This window comes from Hippopotamus amphibius, chromosome 7 (genome assembly GCF_030028045.1).
Source record: "Hippopotamus amphibius kiboko isolate mHipAmp2 chromosome 7, mHipAmp2.hap2, whole genome shotgun sequence".
NCBI lineage: Eukaryota > Metazoa > Chordata > Mammalia > Artiodactyla > Hippopotamidae > Hippopotamus > Hippopotamus amphibius.
Window position 1 is genome coordinate 90,573,399 of NC_080192.1, and position 27,521 is coordinate 90,600,919.

Here is a 27,521-nt window from a genome sequence, read left to right on the forward strand (position 1 = left end):
CTCTTCTTCTGGCCTGGGGTGAGGACTCAAGGAGAGCCAGGCAGTGTAGGGCTGGTGGGTTCTGGTCTTGCCACTTCCACTAATTCCCTCTGTGACCTTGAATGGAGCAGGGGTCTTATTATGAAAGCATTAATCTTCCTAATATGAAAATAGGAGGTAAGTAAGGTAGTGATGTGGAGCAACTGAGAAAATGTACTTGGGAGTGTTTAGAGGTCTCTCCATCACCTTTCTGGACCTCGATTTCCTTAACTTGAAAATGAAAGGACTGAGATCATGAGGAATCCCCAATCCATTCCTGAGACTGAGGGTCAGGTTGAGGTGGGGTGGTGATGGGGATGCTGGGAGAAGACAGGTGTGCGTGTGGATGTCTACAGCAGACTAGCTCTTCTCCACTCTGTGAATTCTGGAAGGCTATCGTCTAAGTCAGATTCTGCCATCTAAGATTCAACTCAACACTTTCGGGCCAGAACAGAACTCCCGACCAGTCTGGCTTAGCATAAATCTCAACTGAGACCTGTCACAGAGGTGCAGGCTATTCCCTAGAGATGATCTTTTCCAATGCCCTCAGCTGAAGAAGCAGGCCCGTGGCAGCCAAGTGGCTAGACATAAACATTACATTTAAACAAAACTTCCTACAATGTGACACACTTGGGTGAAATTTTGACCCTAGAATCAAGCCCAACCTCCCTCCATCCTCTGTTTGGAAGGAAAAAAATGAGATCAGAGAATTTCAAGAGGGGTGTCTTTATTATGCAGCCCTGCCTTGTTTAGCCCCCAGTACTTAATTCTCCTCTGTTTACTATTTGCAACTTGATACCAGGTCTTGGCCTTCTGTTGCTGCAGCTGTATTGGAGATGAGGCAATTTGAAGGTGAAAGTCATCAGCTAAGCTATGAAATGGTGATGATGATGAGTATGGAGCTGTGTATGGGGGTGGGAGAAGGGGGGATAGATTATGGGGTATTGGAAGAGGTGGGAGAGACTTCAACCACATAAGTTGCCTTCACATCTATTTATTTAAAGAGACCTCCTACTGGGAGGAGGAAGTTGGTGCAAAAAAAAAAATCTCAAGATGGTAAATTTTGCAGCATCAACTTTGGGTTTAACTTCTCTGAAAAAAGTTAACTTTGCAGGTTTCGGGTACAGTTTGGTTTTTGCTGTGGACAGAGGATGTCTTGAACTTTTTCTTTTGCAAATTCAGGAAAGTAAGCCAAGAATTCTAAGTACTCATGTTCCTCTCCAATGAGACAGTGAAGGAAAGATTTCCAAGGGTGAGAATTGAATAAATACTACTGAGAATTCAAACATCCAGGGAAGGGGCTCTGCCAAAATAAATCACACCCTCTAGGAACATTTCCTATAATTTGCTTTTTTTTTTTTCTTTTTCTTAAATGATCTACTCTTACAAAAGTTTATGAAAGGTCAGAAGTCAGTGGCTAGCAAATTGGACTTTCTCTCCACATCTGTTGGGGACTTTGCAGCCCTGTGCCAGACACCGATAGAAATTCTGAAGATCCCTGCTTACTTAAAGTAAAAACCAATATATTCTATGCAAACCTTTTTTTTTTACTTTTCGATAGAAATGTCTACTTTTTCAGCGGTTCTGTGAATTGAATTAAAAAGCAGAGTGACTAAGAAAAGAGTCAACATAAAGCTTATTACCTATTGTGCAAGAAGGAACTGACCTTCACATAAAGATTTTAATACAATAACTTGATTCTTTTAGTCACTGCTGATTTAAATATGAGAGAGGAATTCTGAGAAGTTTTCCACACATGTTGAGATCTAACTAAATTTCTCTGAAATCAATTGTAGTTTTCAGGGGAAAGAAGGGAAGAAAATGAACTCCCATCTGTTTGAATTATTTACACTTGTCATTTTATTTTATCCTGACAACACTTACAGAAATAGCGGTTACTGGACCACTTTGACGCACGAGGAAACTGAAGCTCAGTGAGGCTCATTAATGTAACAGAGGCCACCAGCCAGCACTGGGATTTAACTTGCGTCTCTCAAGGGTAAAACCATCCCTCTCTTTCTCCATGCCATGCTGCAAGCAGTTTCAGAGAGTGCCACCTTCATCTATGTCTTTTTATTCTCCATGTCACCATTTAAATTCAAGCCTCACGATCCACGCTTGGAACATTACCATAGCCCATTAACGATTTACCAACACAGTAGATCCATTGAGTTCTTGAGCTTTGGGAGAAGTATTTTAACCTGGCTGTTCTGCAAGATAAAGACACTTGTGGCCAAGTTTTCTATATACATTAAAAACAATTGAAAACTCTATTAATATCTAGTCAAACCAGAGCTTTGCAAAACTTTTGAGAAACTTTGTGTGAGATTAAATGTCTTAAAATACAATATCATTTGGCTTTCTGATATTTATCCCAGATGAAGATTAGCTCAAAATGGATATAGTCAATTTTTTAGTCTGCTCATCAGGGTGGTAAAATCTCATCCTTGTTCCCCCTCTAGCCTCATGAGGTACCTCTCATCCCCTGCACTTCATCCTGAGATGTTTCCTTTCACTCTGCAGGTTGGCCTTTATGGGCTGCAAGCTCATCCTGGAAACTTGTTACCTTGACCTTTCCACATCCTGTCTGCTTGACTAAGTCCCAACTTTGCTCCAAAGCCCAATTCAAGTCCTACTGGTCCCAGAGAAGGTCTGCTGTCCCCTCAGGCTGCCAGCGATTGCCTTACCTCTATGGCTCTCATTCCCTTCAACTGTCTCTTGGTCCACCCAGCAGCTACCTTGACTGACATCTGTTCTGTCTCCTCAATCAGCCGCAGGTTCTTTGTCACGCTTGTCTGCCTTTTCCATGGAGTCCTTCCTGACACCTCAGCAATATTTGCTGATAAGGATCATATTTAGCAAGCTGAGTAAACATTTCCTGCTCTTGGGTTTGCTTTGTTCATTTTATTTTTGCCAATCAGTGTTGTCAGAACAGAGGCATTTACTAGAGATGCGGTGAAGCAAGTTCAGAGGAAAACAGAAGTAAGGAGTTTCAAATGCAAAAGGTTTTCCATGAAAGGGAAATGACTGAGAAGAGCTGCAGGACCAGGTGAACTTTCCACAGAATGTCAACCAACCAACCGTGTGTATTCTGGATGCTGGGGCTTGCCCAAGTCACCAATTTTCACCATGTTGTTGGGGTGTGTCTTAGAACGTGCTGGCATTTATGCAGTTGGATCTCCTGTTTCACCAACAAGCAGTTCAGATGGGGATGTTCATGGTTTTACACAGACAGCCATGTGCTTTAAAATTGCCAATATTCAAGAAGGAATGTCTTACCAGCACAGATAAAACAGTGGCTTTAATGGTTTTTAATTGCCTAGTAAGTTGAAAAATTGTTTCCCCCTTATGCTTATAGGGATAAAAGTAAAAGAAAGAATTAGATATTGTGTTATATACATGTACAATTACAACCGAATAAAGAAAAAAAGATAATACGTGGTAAAAACTCTATTAACGACATAAATGCTTTCTTAGTGAGTACAAGAAATGATGAGAGGATGTTACTGGGAATGATAAAACTGGGAGAACTCACTGGACTGAGCAATATTTTCAGAGGTATCTAAAGCAATCCTTGGGAGGAAATGAATTGCTTTCTATTTTCAAACATGGGGACTATCACTAGTCCACAGGGTGCCTTTGTGTGAATGGGGAAAAGGCACCCCTTTCTGAAATGGGATGCTTGCCTGGCCCAGGGAGGTTGACCTGACCAGGGATGTTCAGGCTGGATCTCTGTCCCAGGGCACAGCCTGCACATCTAGGCACCTGTGTGCTCAGCAAACAATTCTTTGGAAAGTGGAAGTGATCTTAAAGAGTAGAGTGACCTGAAAATGACCCCACTAGTACATGGCAGAGCAAGGGACTAACTCCAGAATTGTTGCTTTAACTTAATCCTGATCAAGAATATTTATTGATGGCTTCGTCTATGAAACACAAGGCTATGCCTCAATATTTATATATGATAAAGATCCCATTCTTAAGTAGCCAATTAGAACCTGGTATGAAACTAGTTTATCGATAACTGTTAGATATTATGGTATTAACTAATCGGAGAAGGGGGAGTTCTTCCCTAACAAAACAAAACAAAACAAAACAAAACAACCAAACAAAATTTCCAAGAACAGTTAGCACTGCTCTTTAGGTGCCATGGGTAGAGAAGATCATTATTTCCATTCTGCCCCTGAGAAATAAAACATAGAGAAATATATTCAAGGGACCGAACAGCGGGTTCTCTTGGGGGCGGAGTTTTGAAGTGAATTGTTTGTAACACTGCATTCCAAATTACCATGTTTCTTGCATGAAGTGGACACACCCACCCTGGAACTGAAGAAAGTGCTGCTGCATGGGAGGGATGGGATTCCCATGGTGGAGCTGGTTTCCTCCTCATCCACTCCTCACTCTACCTACATCTGTCCCACTCAGCTAATCTATCACAGGGAAGACAGAGGCCACTGAATGGGTGCCTCAGCTTCCCGCCCTCTCACCCATGCCTGAGAGCCCATCTTGGGCTCTGCCACCCAGGTCACTAAGGAAGGCCAGCATTTCCTGGCCTCTAGGTCAAGTCCTCCTAGGGACTCCTGCCCTCCACCAATGAGCTCTTCGACCTCTTCCCCTCCTGGGCTTCTGACATGAGCACTTACTCATTCTCAAGTCCTTCATCCTAATCAAACAAAGAGGTCCTTTCAACTCTAGCTCTCCTCCAGCTACTGCTTTGGCTCTCCCTCCCCATGTTCCACTAAGCTTCACTCCTGCCCCCCTCACTGCACTGAACCTAGGTCACCCAGGCCACCAGGACCTTCTTACTGCTAATCTAATTAGAGGACTTGTCAGCTCGCATCTAACTGTCCCATACTTGACCCTGTTGACCCCATCCTTCTCTGTGAGGTATCATCTTCCCTCGGCTTCCATGGCCCCAGATTCTCCTGTCACACCTGCTCTTTCTCTGGCTGGTCCTTCTTAGTTTCCCTCTTGCTCTCCTTTTTCTTTCCCTACCTCGACTCAAAGGACGTGACTCTGCGGGTTCAGCACTTAACCTATTTCCCTTCTCTCTCTCCACACTCTCCCTGGCTCTGCATCTATTCACAGTGGTCTCAACTGCCATGCTGATGATGCCCAAATCTTTGCCTCTGGCTCAGAACTCTCATCTGAGCAAAACTGCCTCCTGCAGGCCGGGTGATGCAGGTGGTCATCTAGGGCACAACCTTTCACTCTCAGGCACTGCAGGTGCCCAACCTGCTCGTATATGACTCTGAGAGTGAGCATCTCCGAAAAGTTTGTGCCCTAGATGCTCCGTGGTACCTCAAACTCAATAAGTTAAAAAGCTAAGGCCTCGTCTTCCCTCCCAAAGCTCTTCCTGTGTCCCCATTCTGGGGAATGACGTCACAGCCAGCTCAGACCAAAACCTGAAGATCCTCCTTGACACCGCCCCCTCTCATCCTCCACACCAGCCCGTTACCAAACCCAGTCATTCTGTTTCCACAACATCTCCTGAATCCAGACTCTCCTCCTCCCATCACTGCTTAGGATGCCACCATTTCCGTGCTGCAGCCAGCATGACTTTTCTAAAACACAATCTGACCACAACTCTCCCTACAACACTTGTAGCGATTCCTCACTGTCTCCAGAGGGGGCGCCACGATCAGCATCTATGCTGCCTCCTCTCCCCCATCCTCTGCTTGCTGCCTCACGCACTGTCCTCCACAAAGCGCGGCTCCGCATGGCTCCTGAAGAAGCCACAGGCCACTCCGGATCCTTGCTCAGGCTTACGTCTCAGAAGAGCCTCCCTCCACTACTCCCTTCCGGTCTCAGCCTAAATGCCACTTCTAGGAGTCAGTTTGGACACCAAGGCTGGTGAAATGCCCTTCCTTGGTGTCTGTCCCCCCCCACCTCCCACCACCTCTCACATCCATCACAGAGCCTTTCACACGGGTGGTGTTCGGGGCCTTGACAGTTTGTCCCTGCTTCTTAAGGGAAGGGACACAGCCTACTAATTGGTAGGCAGAGAGCACAAAAACTCAGTGATCGTCTCATAGCAAGTGTTCAGCAAGTATCTGCTGAATGCATGAAGGATTTAAGGAATCCAGAGTGTGGACTTCAAGTCTGATAGTCCTGAATTAAGCCCCAGATCTGCCCCTTCCCAGCTGTGTGTCCTTGGGAAAGTCTATAACTTCCCCTGAGTCTGAGTTTCTGCTCTGTAAAGTGGATTTGTTACTGTGAATGGATTTGTGCTTCTATAACTGCCTGCAATCAATACAATGCTTGCCACTCTCTTCTCTTTCAAATCACACAAGAAACTCCAGGAAGCCAGAATTAAGTCCTATTCTAGTTGGCATCCCTGGTGCCCAGCCCAGCGATGGGTTCTTAGCGGGGCGCAACAGATGAAATTTGATGAAAGAATGTTTGAGGGCAGCCAAAGTGAAGTAGCCAAGGCAAAGAAGCAAGAAGAAGGAGGCAATGCAGGGAACGTGGAGAAGGGAGAAAAGAGAAAGAGAGAAACAGAATGTAGACGCTTGCTCTGAGTCTGCTTATGTTACAGGAGGCTTGTCTGCTTTCGAAGGACTGGGCTGGGGACGCTCTCTCACCTTGGAGATAACCTGCCCAGATCATTCTTGCCTCTGCGACAGACAGGAGGGAGCCACAGGGCCCCATGTGACCGGCTCAGCTCCCTTATTGGAAACAGCTGTGCAGACGGCAGCTCTGGGGCTGGAGCTCGGGGAAAAGATTTCACAACCTCCGGGGCTGTGCTTCAGATGCGTTTCAAACATTGTTTATGTACATCTACGTGTATGTTTCCTCGGTCTCTTCTGAATGCAACCAGGCCTAGCCTTGCAAAACAAGCTCAGAGTGTGCCTTTGTATTTTGTTCTTGTTGATAGTAATGGAATGTCCCAGCCCCTCAATGCCAGATCTGGGAGAAACCAAGGAGCGGAAAACAAAGAAGACATCCAACCCCAGTGGTTCCTCCCAGAGCATGTGAAGGGGGTGGGACATTAAAGCTGGGGTATAAACCACTGGGGAGGGTTTAGACGGGTTGATATTTTGATTGAATTCCATTCGGAAAAGACACATGAGGCTGAGTTATATTTTCTCTTCCCCATCCTCTTTACCCAAGCAGTAACAACAATATAGCAGGCAGAATCTATGCTAACCGTCTTCCAGATAAGAAAGGGATGGCTATAATTTAAATTGCAGCAATCTTTACAATTAAAGATTGTAATCATCCACTTTCCTTATGCCTATGAAACACAGGCAGAGAGTTTTTGAAGGGATGTGGAGAGTTGCCTTCAAATTGTTCCAGGAAGGAAAGAGAAGATGCTGCTCGGGATGAGAAATAGGGAATTGGACCAGATCACTGATTCTCCATTCTAGTTGCCCATTAGAATGACCTGGGAGCTTTTAAAATCCCAGTATCCAGACTTCACCCCAGACAAATTAAATAGAACCTTTGGGGTGGGACCCTGGCATCAGGGCTTTAAAGCTCCCCAGGTGATCACAACGTGCAACAGGGTTGAAAACCACTTGATTCTGTGAACTCTGATCTCTGAAGAAGCACCCTTCCATTTCTGTGTTTGAAATTAGTAACCTAGGAACAGAACTGTCTGCAGCCGGCAAGATTTCTCTACGATTGGTTGGGACTTAATATTTAGACTTCAATTAGAGTAGTTATTCCCCAGTCATGTCAATAGGTGTCCTGTGGAGAACAGCTCACATTACCACCCCAAAGTAAGGCTGAGGGAGTAGAAGTAGTAGAAAATTTTTGTGAGAAATTATGTCATCTTGGAGTAGAGACGACTATTCTAAGTTTGACATCAAAGGCAGAAATTATAAAGATTCTTAGATTTAACTATAAAATAATAGATAACTTCAAAATATTTTACAAAACTTAAAAAGTATATGACAAGCTAGAAAAACTTTGGAGATATATATATATACACATACGCGTGTGTATATATATACACATATATGATCTTAGACTTTGTTTCATGATGTGAGCATCATATACTTAATGTATAGCACAGGGTCTGACGTAAACTAGGTCCTCAAAGCATCTAACTAATAAATGAAGATGAGTTAACAAATGGCTATATAAAAATCAATGCCAAAATATCCAATAGAACAATGAATTGAGGGTATACACAGACATATATAGGCATATACAGGCAACTAACAAAAGGGAAAATAAATATTTGAGAAAAAGTTTCACTAAATGCAAATTAAATTAGCACCTATCAAATAGCTAAGTTTAATAATGTTGATGGGAGATGGGCTTTTCACAGATGCTGACTCTAGGGTTAATTCACACAGTGTTTCAGGCAATAAGAAATAATGAGGCAATCTGGCAATTCACATCAAAGCTTTAAAATTTTGCATGTTGTCCGGTCCAGCAGCCAGCTGCATGCTTAATCCTAAGGAAACATTCACGATTGTGCACAATGATTTGGCAACAGGCACACTGATTACGGCTTCATTTATAAAAATAAATGCTTGGAAATAAATATCCAAAAAAAGACAGGCCGAAATATTATGTCACAGATTGACAATGGAATATGACACGGCCATTAAAATGACATTATATAACGATACGAAGTGGCATAGAAAGATTATTCTTTGAATATGGTTCAACAATTAAAAATAGTTTATAAAAGGGATGCGTAACATGATGGCCAAGAAATGACCAAGTGAGAAAGCTCTCAGGTTCCTTTAAGTCTTCTTCCTCAGACTGAACATTCCTAATTCCTTCTGCCATTTGTCCTTGAAAAGTTAGCAAATTTTCTAAAGTCAGAGTGGCCCTGGTGTGTAGGAAGCCTTGGGGACCATCCTGGAAAATGCTCATGGGACACAGGTTCTAATTTCCAGACTTTCTTGCTAAGTCTCTGAGAATGTGCTCTGCTTTGGCAACGCTGCCTTTAAAGCCCAGGTCTGGACAGCAACTTTCTGTGTTTACAGGGATACCACTGGGACAATGAACAATCCTACCAAGGTGACAGTTCACTAGGTAGAGATGATGGGAAAGACATTCCAAGTGGAGAAACTAGAATATGCAAAGGCAGAGACATAAAAGATTCTGGTAAGTTCAGGGAATGGTGAGCAATTCTAGGGGCTAGATGCCTATTTGGAATGATGGGGGAACCTGGGGGGAGTAGCAGATGAAATGACAAGGGAGGCCTTTCTAAATCAAGCTAAGGATTTGGGGCTTCTTCCTAGTCTTTGCAAGTCGGAAGCCTTGGGACGGCACACTGGGATCCGTGTTTTAGAAAGAGCACAGCGGTGGCTATATACTGGAAGCTGGGGGATGGTTTAAGCAAAAGATACCACACCCTTAATGAACTCTTTAAATTTTAGGATTAGATGTATTGCTAGTTTGCTATTTAAGTGGCTTCTTCTGGTACTTTTTCTTTTATGTTGGTTCAGGATCTCTTGGTGGGCTCCAAAACACAGCAGGGCTGTGAGCCTGTCCCAGGCAGAAAGAGGGAGATGGGCGATGGTGGAGAGAAGGCACTCCTGTCTCCTACTGTTATCCATTGGTGTTTTCCCTGGGCTGGGGCTTAGACAGCTCCCAGGAGGCGGGCACCCATCCCAGGGCAGGATGTGGCTCTGGGCTCAGGCCTCCCCGAGTCCTGTGCTCTGAGGTAGGGCTGGAGGCGCTCAGCTTTTCCAGCAGCCTCAGAGGCTCTATCGGCGAGCCCACATCTGCCTCTGTAGGGTTGGGGTGGGTACACTGGGGGAAGGATGGCGCAGACAGGAACTGAGAAGGAAGAACTGCCAGGTTTCTGTGAGGTCAACACATGTTTGAAACAATTCAAAATGAGAATATAATTAGGTGATGTTTGTTTTTGTTTTTGTTTTAAAGGAAAAATTCAGAACCTGTGACTCTTGTTCATGAGCACATGCCTGGATGTAGTCATTTTGAGTTTATGGAAAATGTGGTCAGCCCCATAAATCAGTGCTGAGGAATTCTTACAGAGTCATCACCGTGCAAGGAAGGTAGGTCTGGAGTGACCATCCTAAGGTTATGCAAAACAAAACAGAATAAGCATGTAATAATAAGCTACAGTATAGTCTCCTGTTCTCCTGGAATTCCTTCCTGAGTTGCTATAAGGAAGCTCTGAATTTCCTTTCCTACCGAATCTGTGACCTTTCTTGTGTGACTCCATGTGTATCTCTAGATGTCTGTGGCTGTCACCATGACTACAAGGACACAGTTCTCTGCCTCTGTTTTCGCAAGTGTCTTAAAAATTTTACCAGGATTTCTATAAAGAAAGCCCATTTAAAAGTAGGTCGAACAACCATAATTTGCAACACCGCTGAGAATACAGTCAAATGTATCCTAATTCTCAGCCCTTCTGTCCTTTGCATCTATTATTAGGGGTGATTGGAGAATGAAAATTCAAGGAGGAATCATATATTTCAAAAGCACACAGAACATCTTCAAATGTGAAATACAATCTTTCTTTCAGAATTAGTAAATAAGGGATTCAATCTAGGTGTGAGTCACTAGAAGAAATTCCACCCATTTTCATTCCATTGTTGTTGGATTTATCCAACCAGCCTTTTGCCCTGAAACAGTTTGGGTTCTTAAATCTTAGATACCATAGCATTTCTCTCTATCCTTCCTCTTTCCTACACTCCCCTTCTCCAGTCGACCCAGTTTACAAGTTTATTTCTGCCAAACTGGCCAGCCAAGAATGGAATGTGAACAAATTTGAGCGCAGATATTTTTCAGTTGTTCTGAGAAAAATGGGCTTGTTCACTGGACCAGCATGTTCTATCACAAAAAATAGTACTGCTGCACCTGAGTTTAGGTATCCTATTTTTTTTTTTTTTAATCTGTTAGATGAGTCTCATGCAGGCTAAAAAAAAATCCTTAATGTTCCACAGAAACCATATGTATAAGTTAGAAGGCCAAATACCACCCTGGGTACAAAGTTGATGGCCTAGGCTCATTTCTGTTAGCTGCAGAGTTTGTACTTTCAAATCTGCCATAGCAATGTGTTCGTGTTGACATTCACAGACAGAATACAAATTCCATCCATCATGAGGGCCAAGCTGGCCCAGCGTTTATACGCCCTGGGTTTTTTTTTAATTTAAATTTAAATTTTTTTATGTCATACTTGCCTGCTGTCCCGGCCACAGCCTGGAGCAGGAACAGCTAACCGGCAGCAGCCTGCACAGGCTATGAAGCTGTAGACCAAATCCCCTCAGCCATAAGCCACCCTCTGTCACCAGGTGCAAAGGAAGGGAGGCCCGCCCAACTGGCTCTGCTCTCGTGTTTTATTAGCTGTGCTGTGTTGCAGAGCGGGCAAGGTAAAGATGTGGGTATATCTGACACACACCAACTGCAGCACAAGTTGAATTTTTGCATCAACCCTTCACAAACAGTAGAAAAGCACAAAGTAAATAACATAATAATATTTGCCCTTGACTGAGCATAGCTAAGTGTTCAAACGTTAGGCCATATGCTTTACACACATTACCTTCTCCAACCAGCCATGCTGGGAAGCAGTGATTGTCAACTACTTTATAAAGATGAAGTTCAGAGAGGTCAAGTGACTTGCCTGGAGTTTTCCAGGCAGGAAGGAAGCAGGATTCAAATCCAGTTCTACCTGATTTGAAAGAAGCCCCAAATTAGACACCTTGATTTTGCTTTTGGGTTCATGTGCCTGGTTCCCAGAGCTGTGTATGGAAGATGCAGGTCACAGGTAGTTGAAGGAGCATCCGGTCCCAAGCTTTGCTCTGTGGATTTTATAAAGGAGAGACTAACTCTTCCTGGAGGACATAGCAATGGTGGGAGGACATAGCAATGGTGGGAGGACATAGCAATGGTGTGATTACAGCCGAACTGAGGTGGTTTCCGGCATTGTTACTATCTGAACAGAACAAATTATTCAGCTTGTCTTGTCCTCTGTTTCCTCATTTACAGAATGAGGATTTGGGCTAGATGGTTTCCAAGGCCTCTGCTGCCTCCTCCCTTTCTATCTCCTTCTAGTTGGAGATACTTTGAACTTGCCCCGACAGTTTCAGGGCAAATCCTCACCAGGGTGGAAGGTCGACCTGCGGGCCTGGCCCAGTTGGGCCCAACACCTGCTGGAAGATGGGGGCTTTTCTGTGGCCCCTATTTCCTCACTCCACCTTGTGGCCCTGGCGTCCTGCTTGTCACCACTGGCCAGTGTGGCTGAGGAGCAGCAGGCCTCTCCCCTGGAGCTTCCTGAGTAAGAGCCACTCCTGCTTTATTCACTTGCTCTACCTGTACACTCAGAAGCTCAAGTCCTAGGACATTAAACCTAACCTATTTCTGTCAAAATCCTTTTCAAAAAGGCAAGTTGAAACTGAAGGTCTTGTAAAAATCCAAGTGTTGAAAATTAGTATCTGATTTGTCACAACATGAAATGATAGCCGGATTCCTATATCGGGAGTTATTCCAGCTCAATAGTCAGAGAGAGAGAGAGCAGAAGCATGGGTGTGTGCGACACTGTTAATGAATCCTACCGTGTCTCCAGGCTGTGGACGCATCACGGACACACGATCGTAGCCTTTCCTTAGGAGGACCCACAAGGCATCAAGTTTCCCCTGAAATAAAACAGATGCACCAAGATTACATCTGAAACAAGACCGGGGCAGCACAGACATGCAGAAATTCCCATGCTTCTTCAGTTATGTGAACCACACTTCACCAGCAATGCAGTTGTCATGGGATGTGACTCTCTAGTCCCTAAGTTCAAAATGTGGGCCTCAGGAATGGAGGAGGAGGAGACACACACCCCAGAGGACCTCGATGCTCAGGCAGGAGACACCTGCGACTTTCATGAAGGCTCAGATTTGCAGACGCGGAGGGTTCATTCAGGCTCTCGGCTTCTGCCCTCATCACATTTCCGGGTATCTCCTCACACTGCAAGTCAATCTTTTCAACTTGCACTAAAGTTTTTTCTTCCCACTTAGTGTCCAGGGTTTACAGATAAAACAATGAGGACAAATTCAGGAAAATGACTCAACAGAAGCGTGGACAGGGCAAGATCAATGAAAGACCCCTGGGGTGCAGATCCACGGCTGTGCCTACGATGGGGTCCAGAATCCCAGGCTTGAGGCACAAGTGACCAAAGATCACGCATCACCACAAATCGCCACCCCTTTGGAGTTGTAGGTGATTGGCTGAATCCGAAAAGAGTGAGTCCATTAGTGCTAAAGTTTTCACAGTATGCGACAAAGGCAGTCTAATGTTCTAGTTCCCTAGACATGCTGAGCAGAGGCTGGTTTCTGCCACTGCAAACACTAACAGAAAAAAAAAAAGACATTTATTTAGCTTTGCTCTTATTACGAACCCTGGTTGGTGACTCCATCAACAGGCAGAAGTCACCTTTATTTTGCCTTATTTCCCTTCATCGCTCTTGCGGTGACCAGGACAATCTGCTCCCCTCCATCTGCAAAGATGACATCCTCATCTCTGGAACCTGTGAGTACGTTACACCCTTTCACGGCAAAAAGGACTTTGCAGATGTGATTAAGTTAAGGATCTTGAGGTGGGGAGACGATCCTGGATCCAGGTGGACCCAATCGAACCACATGGATCTTTAACAGAGGGAGGCAGGAGGGTCAGAGTCAGAGAAGGAGATGGGGTGACAGAGGCAGAGTGAGAGTCATCGCATGTGAGAAGGACCCAACCCACTGCTGCTGGCTCTGGGGAGGAGAGGAGGCCATAAGCCAATGAGCATGGGCACCTGATGGAATCTGGAAAAGACATGGAGATGGATTCTCTCCTAGGGCCTCCAGAAGGAACGCAGCCCTGACTTCATCTTGACTTTAGCCTAATGTGACCCACGTGGGGCTTCTGACCTCCAGAACTATAAAATAATAAATTTGTGTGGTCTTAAGCCACTAAGTTAGTGGTAATTTGTTAAGCAACAGTAGGAAACTAATACAGCCCTTATCACTCCCTGACACAGTCTCTGTTTATTTGTTTAGTGTCTGTCTCTGCCATCTGGAATGTCAACTCTGTGAAAGCAGAGGTGCCATTGGTTCTGCTCACTGCTGTATGCTCAGCCCTTAGGACAGCTTCTGGCGCTCAGTGAATATTTGTTGGATGAATGAAAGCATTTGGTGCTACTAACTGCTGGGCTAGGTGCTTTTCTATGTGTCTGCTCATTTCATTCCCCCAGTAGTCCCCAAGGTTATGGAGAGGGAATCAGAGAGATCAACTAACTTGCCCAAAGGCACACAGCTTGTAAACTGGAGAGGTGTGATTGGACCCCCTTCATGTCTGTCTAATTCCAAAGCTCATATACTTTCTTTTCTAAAATGTATTTTTAATTGCATTTATTATTTTTTAAATTGAAGTATAGGTGATTTACAACATTGTGTTAATTTCTACTATATAGCAAAGTGATTCAGTTATACATATATATGTGTGTATACACACATTCTTTTTTAAAAATATTCTTTTCCATTATGGTTTATCACAGGATAGTGAATATAGTTCCCTGTGCAAAGCTCATATATTTTCTATTATGCCAATTGCAGGTTCTTCCCCATACAGATCAACTGGCTGGAGCACTTTCACTTAGATCCTTTAGAACAGGGTTTCTAAACTGTGGGCTGCAACTCTTCAAGCCCTCGTGAAAAAATCTTGTGTATTAGGACCAAATTTTTAACAAATAAAATAGAAGAGGAAAGAAAATATCTGAGTTAATGGCACATGGTGAGGATAAGTATGATTGTGCGAAAAATGTGAGTCAGTTAAACGTGCACGGGTGTGTGTGTGAGTGTGTGAAGTGAATGCACACACGAGCACACGTAAGCATACACTGGGCCAACATGTATTTCCTGTTGGGGTCTCAGTCGGGCCTATTTGAAAACACTGATCTGGGAGAGGTCTTTGAAGGATGATGCTGAAAGGCTGGGAGAGTCTAGAAACTCCAAGTTCCTTGCCACAGAGCTTTCATAGTGGCAGCATCAATTTAAGAATGCCACCTCGAAGACTTGTGTTCTGAAATCATTTTCTGGTGGGTTTTATTCAGATACAAAAAATGTGCTCTTGAATCTTTATCAGCTGTTGCTCGTGTTCTTGTGGGTTCCACTTTGTCTTGCTAAGTGTAATGTTTCTCATCTGTCTTGGCCAAGTATTTACAAAAACCTCTAAAAATATTTTGAAATGACTATAGAATGCTGGGAAGGACCGCTGCTGCGTTCAGCATGGTTTTCTGCATTAAACCATTTCAACCATCAGTTAAATGTTTTCCTTTAAGGTTCTCTGGGATAAGCATTTATATTTCAGGATATAACCAGGTGGATTTCCTGGACGAATGCTTCTGTTTCTTTTTCTTTTTCTTTCCCCTTGTTGGGAGGGGACTCCTGGTATTTGGCCTTGTAAATCATCCCACCCTCAGTGTTCTGTGCACTGATCCCTCAACTCCTTAACAAATGAGGAGCAATGAGACGGGGCTGAGAGAAACAGTGGCTGTTGAGGGAGTGTATTCAGCAACTCAGCAGAAAGCTAAAGCTCCACGCAGGGCAAAGGGGCAGACGCCACCTCGATGTGCAACGCCAGGAGAATGGCTTATGTTCTTTGTGGCAACAGATCCCAGAGTGATATTAAAGCACAAAATGACTGGATTCCGACTCTTGTATTCTGGGGCTGCCCCTCACCGGCTCCCCTGCAGCCTTGGACAAGCTGTTTCATGTCCCTAAGCCTTACCTTTCTCATCTTTAAAAAAAGAGTTAATAATACTGTCTACCCTATAGATTTGTGAAAAGGCTTACAATTAGATTTTGAAGTAAGATACTTGTCTCATAGAAAGTATTCATTCAATCTTACCAATGTTGGAGTAAAGTCATTAAAATGAAAATCTGGGAGTCTCCGCAGAAAGATGGAAATGAATGGCATGTGGAATGTGAGAATCCAATAATCTGAACTTTACAAGCATGGATCTACCCATCCTCCATTCTGTGCTCCCCCAAACCCATTTCCTCCTTTCCCTCTGGCTTCTATGACAGTGTCTGATGACCCCAACACTGTACCAAAGCTGCTTCGCTAAGGCTGCCCACAGCATCCCAGGTACCAAATGTCTGGGCCATCTGTGCCCTCATTTTACTTGATTCTTCAGAGAGATCAGGTGCTCGGGGCTTCTCCCTTCCTTACTATCCCTTGGCTCTGCCTGCTCCTTTCTCTCTCTCTCATGATCCTTTTCAGCCTCTCCTGCTCCCCCCCGCCCCCGCCTACATTCAACGTGGCGGTGTCCCTTCGCTGTCCCCCCTCCTCTCATCTCGTCCCCAGGCTGAACGCTCGCCCTGGTGACTCTCACCTAGTTCCACGGATCAAACTTCCACCTGTCTGCCCATGGCTCACAGATTCTATCTGCAGCTTAGTCCTCTCTTGAGCTCCAGATCCAAATACGTGCCAAATCTTAGTTGTAATGCAAACGTATCACAGGTGTAAAAAACCCAGACATCACATATTGCACTATTTTCCCCCAACCTGCTCCTCCTTTTGCATACCTTGCCGTGGTCCATGGCACCACCGACATCCAGATGGGCAAGCTGGACACCAGGGAATCATTCCCACCTCCCTCCCCCTCTGCCACCTTTGACCACATCTTGCGAATGTTCTCTCTGTCACAGCTCTCCTGTTGTCTCTTCTTGTCCAGCCTTGTCCCACTGTCTCCACGGCTACTGCCTTGGCCTAGGCCCTCATCATCTGTCACTCATCCTGTGAATAGCTTCCTGATTGGTCTTTTACTTCCAGGCTCCCAGTCCTTTCTACTACTTAATTAATAACAGATTTCATGGCTAGCTGGAATGGATGCTTTGCCATTAATAAAGTAAACCAAGAAACATCTTATTAGCAGTGTGAATTTAGGCAAGTTACCTAACCTCTCTGTGCCTTGATTTTTCCATTTGTAAAACAGGAGGAATAGAAGCAGTTTCTAGTTTTGAGGGTGGTGGTGAGAAATGAAGGACTGAGTGAAGGAAAGGCCCTTGGGGTTGTGTCTGACTTGTGGTACGTGCTTCACCCAGGTGAATCCTTCATCCAGGTGAGCTGCTATCATGAGTTGTTCTGGCGAAGGTGAGACCAGCTAGTTATGGTTGTATTCTCAGTGTTCTGAGTTCTGAATGTCCTACAAATGAATCCAAAGTCCCCATTCTGTGAGGCAAAGAAAACTATCTGGGTAATCTACCCATCCTATACCTCTTTTCACTCCTACATCAGGCAGCTTTTTATGCAAGAGCTGAAGTAAGCTTTAGCATAAATGTGTTTATAACCAAGAAGAGGATAAAAAATAGTCTCAAAAGTCAAAGAGAAGTGCACAACAAAGGCTCCTCTGTTTGATTTTCTGAGAGGAGGCAGAAGCCTGTCATTTCAAGACAGTAGCTACTGGGCTTATTAATAACATCCCTTGAGGCCAGAAGAGCCTCAGGGGAGTCTTCCAAACAGTCCCTGGACTTTACACACAGCCTGGGGGAAGCCTTTGCATTGACTCCACTATTTCTCTCAGATCTGAGTGTCCCGCATGCACGGGCCTCTCTACAAGGTGTCTTCCAAGACACTGGTCCTCATCCCCCAGGAGAAATGCTTCTATGAAACTCAAAGATTTCCCACCATCTTGGGAGCCCTCTGCTAGACTGTATTAGCTGACATTTACATGTACCTTTCTTTCATATAAAATTGACATGCTTTGACTATAACATGAGAAATGTACCAATTCCAGGCTCCCAAACTCTACCCTAGCCTCAGACAGTGGATATCTTCCAACCCACAAAGGCTGGCAAACTGGAAGTTCTGTGTCAGGGCTCACTTTTGTTTCCTCCTAAACAAGATGCCTGTGCCAGGAAGGTTGTGAGACCCAACACTTAAAGCCTCTTGGTGCATGGGCTTTGTGGCTGGGTCTCTTGCTTTCTTTTTTTTGGGGGGGGGGGGAATTGGGGGGGGCCAGGCAGCAGCTGTGTCTTTCTCTTCTGGTTTGTCTGCCTCAGCTACTTGGAAGCTAGTCAGAGGTTGAGAATTTTGAGGGTAGTTCAACTTAGAGGGCTGTTACAGACTAACACTAATTTTTTTTATATCTTAAAATATATGGTAAATATTGTGACCCATGCTTCCCCTTAAATGAAACAAATTAATGCATAAGTTGGAAACTTTTGCTACACACACACACACACACACACACACACACACGGTAATTTTTTTTTTCTTTTTTCTTTTGGTCTTTGTTTGAAACATGTTTGGAACCATTCTAAAAAGTAGCCGGGGAGGGACAAAAACAGTCTGTTCAACATCAACAGCACATCTGACAACATTTAAGGTTTTAGTGTGTCTTACTAGGCTGCATACAGCTTCATTCAGTACAGTTTCACCTCTGAATGTTGCTTGATTGTAAGGTCAAGGTGCTTAAGGCCAGAGATGATGGGTTCGCCTGAAAGAAAATGAACAGAAGACCACCCGCTCCCAGGCGCTGCAAACAGCACAGGCCAGTCTGGCTTTCTTGCAGAGCACAGTGGTCTACCAGGCCAGCCAGGTTCTGGCTTCTGTCCTTCAGCCGTCATTTCTGTCATTGCCAGTCACATGGAGGAGCTACTGGAAAAGGAGAAAAATCGTTTCTCTGAAGGCTGCAAGCCTTCCAGCAAACCTGAAAACAGTCCTGGTTTTAATCTCTCTGGTGGCCATACATCTGGGCATTACTTAACTCATCCGAAGCGGTCAGTCCCAATTTAATGAGAAGCACGGGATTGCTGTAAATCCAGGGGGTGAAAACCGAGCAAAGAAAAATTCAGGCCAAATATCGGAAAATTTCTTGATCATGAGCTTGGAATGAGGAAAGGGTGAAGTGTGGTCAGTGTGGTCAGTGCCTTAGATTAGGCACTGGTGGGGAGCAGCCCACTGTGGACTCCTTCTCCCAATAAGTTCCTGAGGGCTGTGCTCAGGCAATGTGCTCCCCTGCTTCTCTGCTCCTCAAGTCTAGTTGCTGAAATGCATGAGAAAGCAAGTCAAATGCAACCCGTTTAAAGGTGTATATGATTCCGACCACCTTCACTGGGGGACCAGGACTCTCACCAGTACACCTCCTGAAAGTTTTGCGCTGGATGGAAGTGTTCTCCCTGTTTATGGTGGGGCAGAGAATGGGCGGGTTATCCTCCGTGAGCTGCCTGCCCCTATCCACTCTCTGTGTTTCTCTGCCTTCCTTGCTCCACACCTTGGAAGCCTGACTTCTACAGATGGCATCCTCTAGCTTCCCTTTGGTGTGGCCAACAGGTGGCACCAGAAGGAGATGAGAGTTGACAGATGAATGAATAAAGAAGATGTGGTACATATATACCATGGAATATTCCTCAGCCGTAAAATGAACAAAATAATGCCATTTGCAACAGCATGGGTGGACCTAGAGATTATCATACTAAGTGAAGTCAGCCAGAGAAAGACAAATATCATATGATATCACTTGTATGTGGAATCTAAAGAAAATGATACAAATGAGCTTATTTACAAAACAGAAATAGACTCATAGAAAACAAACTGGTTACCAAAGGGGAAAGGTGGTGGGGGGGAAGGGATAAGTTAGGAGTTTGGGATTAACATATACACACTACTGTATATAAAATAGATAACCAACAAGGACCTACTGTGTAGCACAGAGAACTATACCCAATTTTTTGTAATAATCTACAAGGTAAAAGAATCTGAAAAAGAATATATATATGTATAATACAATCACTTTGTTGTACACCTGAAACTGACACAACATTGTAAATCCGCTGTACTTCAATTAAAAAAAAGGAGATAAGAGGGCAAGATGAGGGGGAGGTCTGTACTTGTTCCTTCTGCTCCCTCCCTGACCCCGGCCACCATCGGTGGCTGCATTCTTATAGGGCAGGGGTCTGCAGACATTTTCTGTACAGGGTCGGGGGGTAAAAATTTAGGCTTTGTAGGTCAAGAGGCAAACTCAGGGATATTATGTAGGTGCTGATATAATCATTTAAAATTACAAAAGCTTGTGGGCCATATAAAAACAAGGAGCAGGGCAGCTTTCGATTGCTGACTCCCTCTCTGTGGCCACAGCTCCCACTTGGCAGCCTCTCCTCTGGGGCGGCAGCTCTCACTGGCTCCAGTAACACCCTCTCCCCAGTCTGCCCTTCAGGCCTAGGGATGTATCAGCTCTCACTGTTGCTAGTCCCTGGGTGTGTCACCATTGCTCTGGGTTCTCTTAACCCTTCCAGATTCTGTGTGATTTCAACCCCCTTGAGTGTGCCTTCTGTTTCCTGCCAGGACAGTGACAAAGTCAGAGAGAGCGTTCAGGAAAGGGAAGCAGAGTTTAGGGCACAGTATGAGGCTGAATGTTTTGCCCAAGGCCTAACGAATACGTATAGACATTGTGGCTAGAATGCAGCTCATGCGGACCACGCGCTGGGTTAAACAGTATGAAGGCTGAAGTTCCGGTAGCAAGTCTGTACTTCTTCTGGACAAACAGTGTACATGATGACTTTTGAATTCCTGCCTGTGCTTCTACTTTCAAACCTCCTTGTTCTCAACCTTCTCTCACCCACCTGCCCAGATACACAGAAGATGGCCTCTTTTTCTCTCCTTTCCTAAAGAAGAATGTCACCTTCTTTGCACTGAGAGTACCAAAGTGATCTGTGTAGGTCACAGGAGAAAGTCTGTCTGGCGTGATGCTCTGGGAGTTGTTTCATAATTAAATCCAACGTGTCAGCTCTTTAACAGGAGATGGTGGACTCCCTACTCCATGCCAGGTACAATGCTGTTTATGGGTGATTCAAAGATGAGTTAAGCATAATTTGTGCCTCCAGGGGATCTAAACTGGTGGAGGGAAGACCCATAAACAGGAGCAGTCACATGAAAGAGCTATAGTACAGCGGGCGTGCTAAGTAAGCCTTGGCGTGAGCTGCTCCAGCAGCAGGAGAAGCATTCACATTTTTGATGTCCTAACAAGGAGGTCCTATTGAGGTGCTTAGGGAGCCCACCAATGTCATAGGTTTTTTCCATCTGGCTTTTTTGGTGATTCCTTGACACTCAGTTTTCCAACCACTTACCATTAATTCAGCAGCTGTGTTTGTGGCAACAATAGACCTATATGAAACCTAACGCGGTCTCCTGGCTGAGACTCCCAACAAATCTCCTAGGCATAGTTGGGGCCGCTTTGCCACACACCACAGTTCCTGCTCTCAGGGAGCCTCCTCTGGAAGGGTGGCTGGAACCTTGGGTGACAGCTTCTTAACTGGGCTTGCTAAGACCCAGGTCACTGGGCCCCACCCCCAAAGCTGCTGACTGATTCGGTAGATCTGGGTTGGGGCCTGAGAATGTTCACTTCTAACAAGTTCCTGGGGGATGCTGACGCTGCTGGTCCAGGGACCACACTTTCAGAACCAACACATGTACACACATGCACGCACACACACACACTGACCAAGGGTGAAGAGCAGGGGCTGTGGAGGGAGCAGTAACTGAGGCAAGAAAGGCGTCTCACTTAGGGAGTTTGGATGGGAAATTTGAAAAGGGAGGCACTGGGGAAGAAAGGAGTTTCACTTGATGAGAAAAAGTGGGCAGGCTGTGAAGGCCAGGGAGCCTTTGAAAGCCTTTTGTGAGACTGAATCATTAAGGTTGAGACATTAGGCCCAGGAATTTGTATTTTTAAAGCTCTCCCAGGTGATTCTGATTCTCAGCCAAGTTTGAGACCCTCTATATACTCACTATCCAGCAGTACCTGGCACATAGTAGGTGCACAACAAATACTCAACTGAACTGACACTAATTCCAAGCGCGTTTTGGGAGTGTTTTGAGATTTCTAAATCTCGTTGTCCATATCCTCATTTATTTCATAAAAGTCAGTCCTAAACCACTAGTTAACAGATGAATAACATGCTTTCAAGCAGAAATTGAATTCTGCAAATAGAATTAATGTTCTCTCAACATCCAAGATTACAAAGATGAAAACCTGGCTCTTACCAAATATGTTGTATTAGTCACAAGGTACAGATTCCTGAAAACAACATAATAGAAAATCCCTTTTCGTCTTCATCTCTGAGATTCTACTTGGCTCCTTCCTGTCTGTGCACGCATGCACGCCAATGCATGTTCCACATTAGAAACTAATTAGAAGCAAACAGCTGTTACTCAAGCAAGCTACATTTAGCCCACATTTTTCCAGAGTTCAGCCCATTGCCCCGGGGGGAGGGGTGGCGTAGCTTAAGAATCTCACCACTTTAAACACAACAAACCAAAATGAAAATGCACTGCGATTAGTTTGAGCATGAGGTAGCTCTGTTGAACAGAGACAACTACTAAGAAAGTTTCGCTCTGCTATTTAAAACTGTTATTTCTTCTGATTTCATGGGAGAAAGTCTGCTCTAAAACTAGCAAATATCTCAGCGAATGATGAGTATTATTTTTGTTGTCACTGGAAGAGGGGTAAAGCTGTGTGTGTGCGTGTGTGTGTGTGTGTGTGTGTGTGTGTGTGTGTGTGGTGATGATGAGCGCTGGTTCTTATATTGAATGTTTCACCTGAGGCCTTGGAATTGGCATAATTTTGTCTGCAGCACAGAACTAGAGGCTGTAGACCTGAGTTGGGACCTTGGGTTCCAGACCTGGGCAGAGTGAGGACTCTAACGTCAGTTTTCCGTGGTAGGAAATGAGGGAATGGGGACAGATTATGTCAGTCTTTTCAGCTACGATTTCCTAGTGCTATCTGACACCTGGCATAGTGCAGATGCTTATGGGCAAGACCAAAGAGCAGGATGCTGGATGAATCACATGAATTCAGACATCTGCACCCAAGAGGAGGAGAAAAGAGGTCTCTAGGAAGCATGAACTGCCTCCTATGGCTTAAATTTCCAGTAAGCCAAAGAGGGTTTTCGTTAAGCTCTGGAGCTGTGGAGGGAAGGGAGATGCTGGAGAAGTAAGGCATTTTACTCACAGCCAGGAAGTGTGGGTACTAGACCCATGTCTGACACAGTCCACTAGTGTGTCCTGATACACCAGTGTATGGCTTGAATAGAGGGAAATGAACTTATGTTATGGCAAGAGGAATAGAGATTAGGCATCAGGGAGAATCCTGCCATTGCTGTTAGACTATGGAATTTCTTACCAATGAAGTAACCAGATGTTATTATAATTTATAATGATCCTCTGAGGTTACTGCCCAAGTCACTTTCTCCTAGTCCACTCTCATTCCACCACTTTGCCTTGGTGATTCTAAAAAGCCTAGCTCCCATTCCTGGGCATGTATCTGGAAAAAACGAAAACATAACATGCACCCAAATGTTCACTGCAGCACTATTTACAACGCCAAGGCATGGAAGCAACCTAAATGCCTATCAACAGATAAATGGATAAAGAAGATGTGGTACATATATATATAATGGAATATTACTCAGCTGTAAAAAAGAACAAAATAAAACCATTTGCAGCAACATGGATGGACCTAGAGATTATCATACTAAGTGAAGTAAGTCAGACAGAGAAAGACAAATACCATAGGCTATCACTTATATGTTGAATCTAAAAAAATTATACAAATGAGCTTATTTATAAAACAGAAACAGACTCACAGACGTATAAAACATACTTACGGTTACCAAAAGGGAAAAGGGGGAGGGATAAATTAGGAGTTTTAGATGAACAAATACAAACTACTATATATAAAACAGATAACCATCAAAGACCTACTATATAACACAAGGAACTATACTCAATATTTTGTAATAACCTATAATGGAAAAAAATCTGAAAAAACATATATACATGAAACTGAATCACTGTGCTGTATACCTGAAACTAACACAACATTGTAAACCAACTATACTTCAATTTAAAAAAAAGCCCCGCTCTCACCTTGATGCTGTGGAAATTGAGGAAGCACACACATACTTTCAAGCCCATGATTTTAGAAATTTGTTTCTTTGTGATAAGCTGGATTTTGGTTTGATATTTTATCATCCCAAAAGATTCCGATTCTTACTATGTAAGTGTCTTATGAGGAGTGAGGATGGGATTTGAGTAGAAAGAGGCATACCTTAATCGGAGAGTACCACTTCCGGGGGGAGGAGGGCCGGCGCATATTGTTGTTGAGATTTCGGGGTTCAGGGAATTCGTACTCCTGCTCCGGCATCTTAACTCTTGCATTCTTTGCCTTCTCCAACTTAGCACCTTCTTCTGTGGAGCCCTTTTCTCCCCAACGAACCTAAAAATAAATAACATGCAAAAAACAAAATGACAAAATAAAAGATGATGCCTCTGCAGAACGGGGATCACAAATTCTGTATGATGTGCTACCCTGTCCTCAATTCCTTTAGGTTTTCTCCAGTGGAAAAAGGGAAAGGGGGAGGAGAGGATTGAAGGAGCAGAGAGAGCAAGCAAGGGGCATGGCTATTTGGGGGAGGAACTGCTTAGGCCGTGGGGACGGCACATACAAAGGCATTGTGGGCCCAGGCAAGAATTTTGGATTTTATTCCAGTGAGGGAAGAAACAAACCACTGGTGGGGGGGGAGGGGTAGGTTTGAACCGATGAATGAACTGCTTTGACTCACAGCGGGCAAGATATAGCAGTGCACAGGTAAGAGGCTGTACCTGCCATCTCCCCATCCGATGCCTCACAATTCACATCCCCATTAGACCTTGAGTGTGAGTTTTCACCAACTTGCTTTGGTTTTCCATGTAATCAGCACTTAGATATGAGTACATGAAGCTGTCCTCTTACCTCCATCCTTTTAATGCCTCCAACACCTCGCCCACCGTAATAAGAGGCATCTACCGTAGGCCACTTTTTCTTAGGCAGACCATCATCATCTTCTTCCTGCAGAGAGATTGTGACACATGAAGGAAGCAAAGCACCATTGCTGTATGTATGTGTCCACTATCACAAAGCGGATTGGAGTAGACTGCCTGGGTTAAATCCCAGTGCTACTGCTTCCTGGGGCATTGGGAAAATCACATAACCCTCCTAAGCTTATTTTCCTTATCTGTAAAGTGAGAATAAGAGCAGTACTACCTGGATAGATTGTGGTGCATTCTTGGGACCTGTTTTCTTCTGCATCTCTACTCCTTTACAGGGTATCTCATCTAATCCCATCTACATGTTAATGACTTGTGAATTTACATCTTCATCCCTGACTCCTCCGAATGTTGACACTGACCTCTCCTCCTGGGGGACTAATCAACATCTCAACGATACTGCATCAAAAGGAAGTTCTGATTTCCCCACCTCAGACCTGCTCCTCCCATAGTCTTCCCCTCAGCCTAGGAGTCGCTCTTGAATTCTCTCTCCCCCACTGCCACTTCTCCACCTCATCTCAATTTGCCAGAAAGTTCTATTGACCCTGTTCCTAAAACATCCCAAATTTGTGGCTTCCCCAACTCTACCTCCATCACCACCTCCCCCACCCTGGTCCCAAGGCCCCATAAGCTTTCTCCTGGATATTGAGGTGGTCTCCTAACTGACCTTCCTGCTGCCCTCTTATCTATAATCCATTCTCCACAAAGCAGCAGAATAAATTCCAACCCTCTGTGAGCTCTGGCCTTTGCTCACCTCTCCAGCCTTCTTCCTCACCACACTCTCCTCCTCTCTGGCCCTCAGATAATCGGAGAGCATTCCTGTCTCGGGGACTGTGCACATTCCCTTGTCCAGGAATGGCTTTCCCCCCATCTTTTCATGGTTGGATCCTTCTTATCACTCCACAGAGAGGTTTTCCTGGGTACCCTTCTCAAGTAGCCCCAGTCTCTTCATCCCATCAATCTGTTTTACTTTTAGTTTTAGCTCTTATCATGGCTTGCTACTTATTTACTTTCTTTCTCTCCACACTGGGATGTAAGTTCCAAGGAAGCGTCTGTTTATTTGTCATATTTACTATTGTAGTCTCAGCTTTTAGAATAGCACTTAGTACATGGTAGATGCCCAAGAATTATCTGCTGAATTTACAAGTAAATTAAATGAGATGATTCAAATAAAGCAGTTAACTCAGTGTCTGTAACTTAGAGACATGAAGTTAGCACTCATTATATTTTTTAAGATGAAGGAAGAAAACAAGAGGAGCTTGTAAGTTTATGGATGGAAAAGGGAAGGATAATTAGCTAAACTATTCCTCATCTTGATACTGTGATTATTTCTGTTGTGGGGAGAAAAACTCACCATCTACTGTCTTGGATGGGCTACAGGGTGGTGGCATAATTTCCCTCCTGGGTAGGGAAAGGAAGCTGGAAAAGGGGTCTGCAAAGCAGAAGAATGAGCTCAGAATAAGCCTGCCTCCCACAGACTTGTCTTGGAGGCATTTGCAGAGGCAGAATGGAGTCCCATGTGGGGCCACCACTTTGTAGAAAGGGGTATCCCATGCATGAGGCCAGGTACAAAGCAAGGGTCGGCAGAAGAGAGATCAGAGCCAGAGGTGACAAAGCAAAACAGGAACACATAACACATTAAGATTCTCGGGGTGACCTGCTGTGCTTGCAATAGGCAGGATTCTTTTTAAAAATTAAAAAGCAAAAAAGAGTACCTCTAAAGGACAATGATCACAGCTGAGCAGAGGACTTGCAACATTCTGGCAGCTGACCAGAATGGGTCAGTCTCTCTCTGTGCTTCTCTTAAATGCATATGTCCTTCTTGGATGTGGCACTGTGTGCCCTGAAGGCACAGGGGATTCTGTGGATCCTTGTATTCTAAATCTTGCACAGAGCCTGGTGTATAGTGGGTGCTCAATAATTGTAAGTACTGAATTCATGAAAACCGCCATGAGCTGGATTTATGCAGCCTTTACTGTGTATGTGCCGGTCACTCTTCTGAGTGCTTGGCATGTGTCAGTATTAACCCAGTTAGCTCACAAATAGCCAGTGAGGTAGGTGGTGCATTACACCCATTTTAGAGAGGGGAACAGAGAGGTTAAGTGACATAGTCACTCAGCGCAAATGCGGTGAAGCTGGATTTGAGCCCAGGCAGCCACACACTTTCATTGTTTCTCAGTGCTGACAAAATTCTAGGTTGTGTCCTTTTGTGTTTTGCTTTTCCAATCATTTGATGCTCTCAAATAAATGCTAGTTTTCTACTTCTCAACCCTTGTAGCTGCTAATTTTGAAGACTCCCGGCTATAAAACATGACAAAATTAGAAAAAAAAAAAGAAGGAAGGAAAGAAAGAAAGAAAAAAAGACCCAAGCAAGAAAATACTATAGTTCACAGTACTTTACCTTATAATTTCAGAAAGCTTATGATGTCAACCAGGAACTTTATACTGTTAAACTTTACCACCAGAGTGTGTCTGTGTGTCATACATGAACCATGGCTTCAAAAAACCTGGGCACGCCTGGTCTAGTGCCATGTTCAGAGGACTTAACTGAAATTAAGCCACCCTAAACTGAACATAGCAGCACCAAGAACATAAGAAACTCCAAGAATAAAGCTGCTCTATGCATTAGGGCACTGAAATGGTCTCATGAGTCTCCCAATTTTTTAAATGACAGGAGCAAAAATGTTAGAGACCATCTAATTGGGCCTTTTTATTGCACAGAAGAGGACAGTCGGATCCAG

The 27,521-nt window shown here is 44.3% G+C and overlaps 1 protein-coding gene across 2 annotated transcripts in view; it reads right to left on the reverse strand.

The window, feature by feature from the left end:
- The window catches only part of ANTXR1 (ANTXR cell adhesion molecule 1), a 241,284-nt gene that overhangs the window by 44,117 nt on the left and 169,646 nt on the right, over positions 1-27,521 (reverse strand). For both annotated transcript variants that reach the window (XM_057741035.1, XM_057741034.1), the window contains exons 15-17: positions 24,707-24,802; positions 24,023-24,190; positions 12,504-12,584 (exon numbers count right to left, since the gene is read on the reverse strand). In XM_057741035.1, coding sequence (XP_057597018.1) covers positions 12,504-12,584; positions 24,023-24,190; positions 24,707-24,802 — 345 coding nt within the window. The remainder of the gene's footprint in view (positions 1-12,503; positions 12,585-24,022; positions 24,191-24,706; positions 24,803-27,521) is intronic.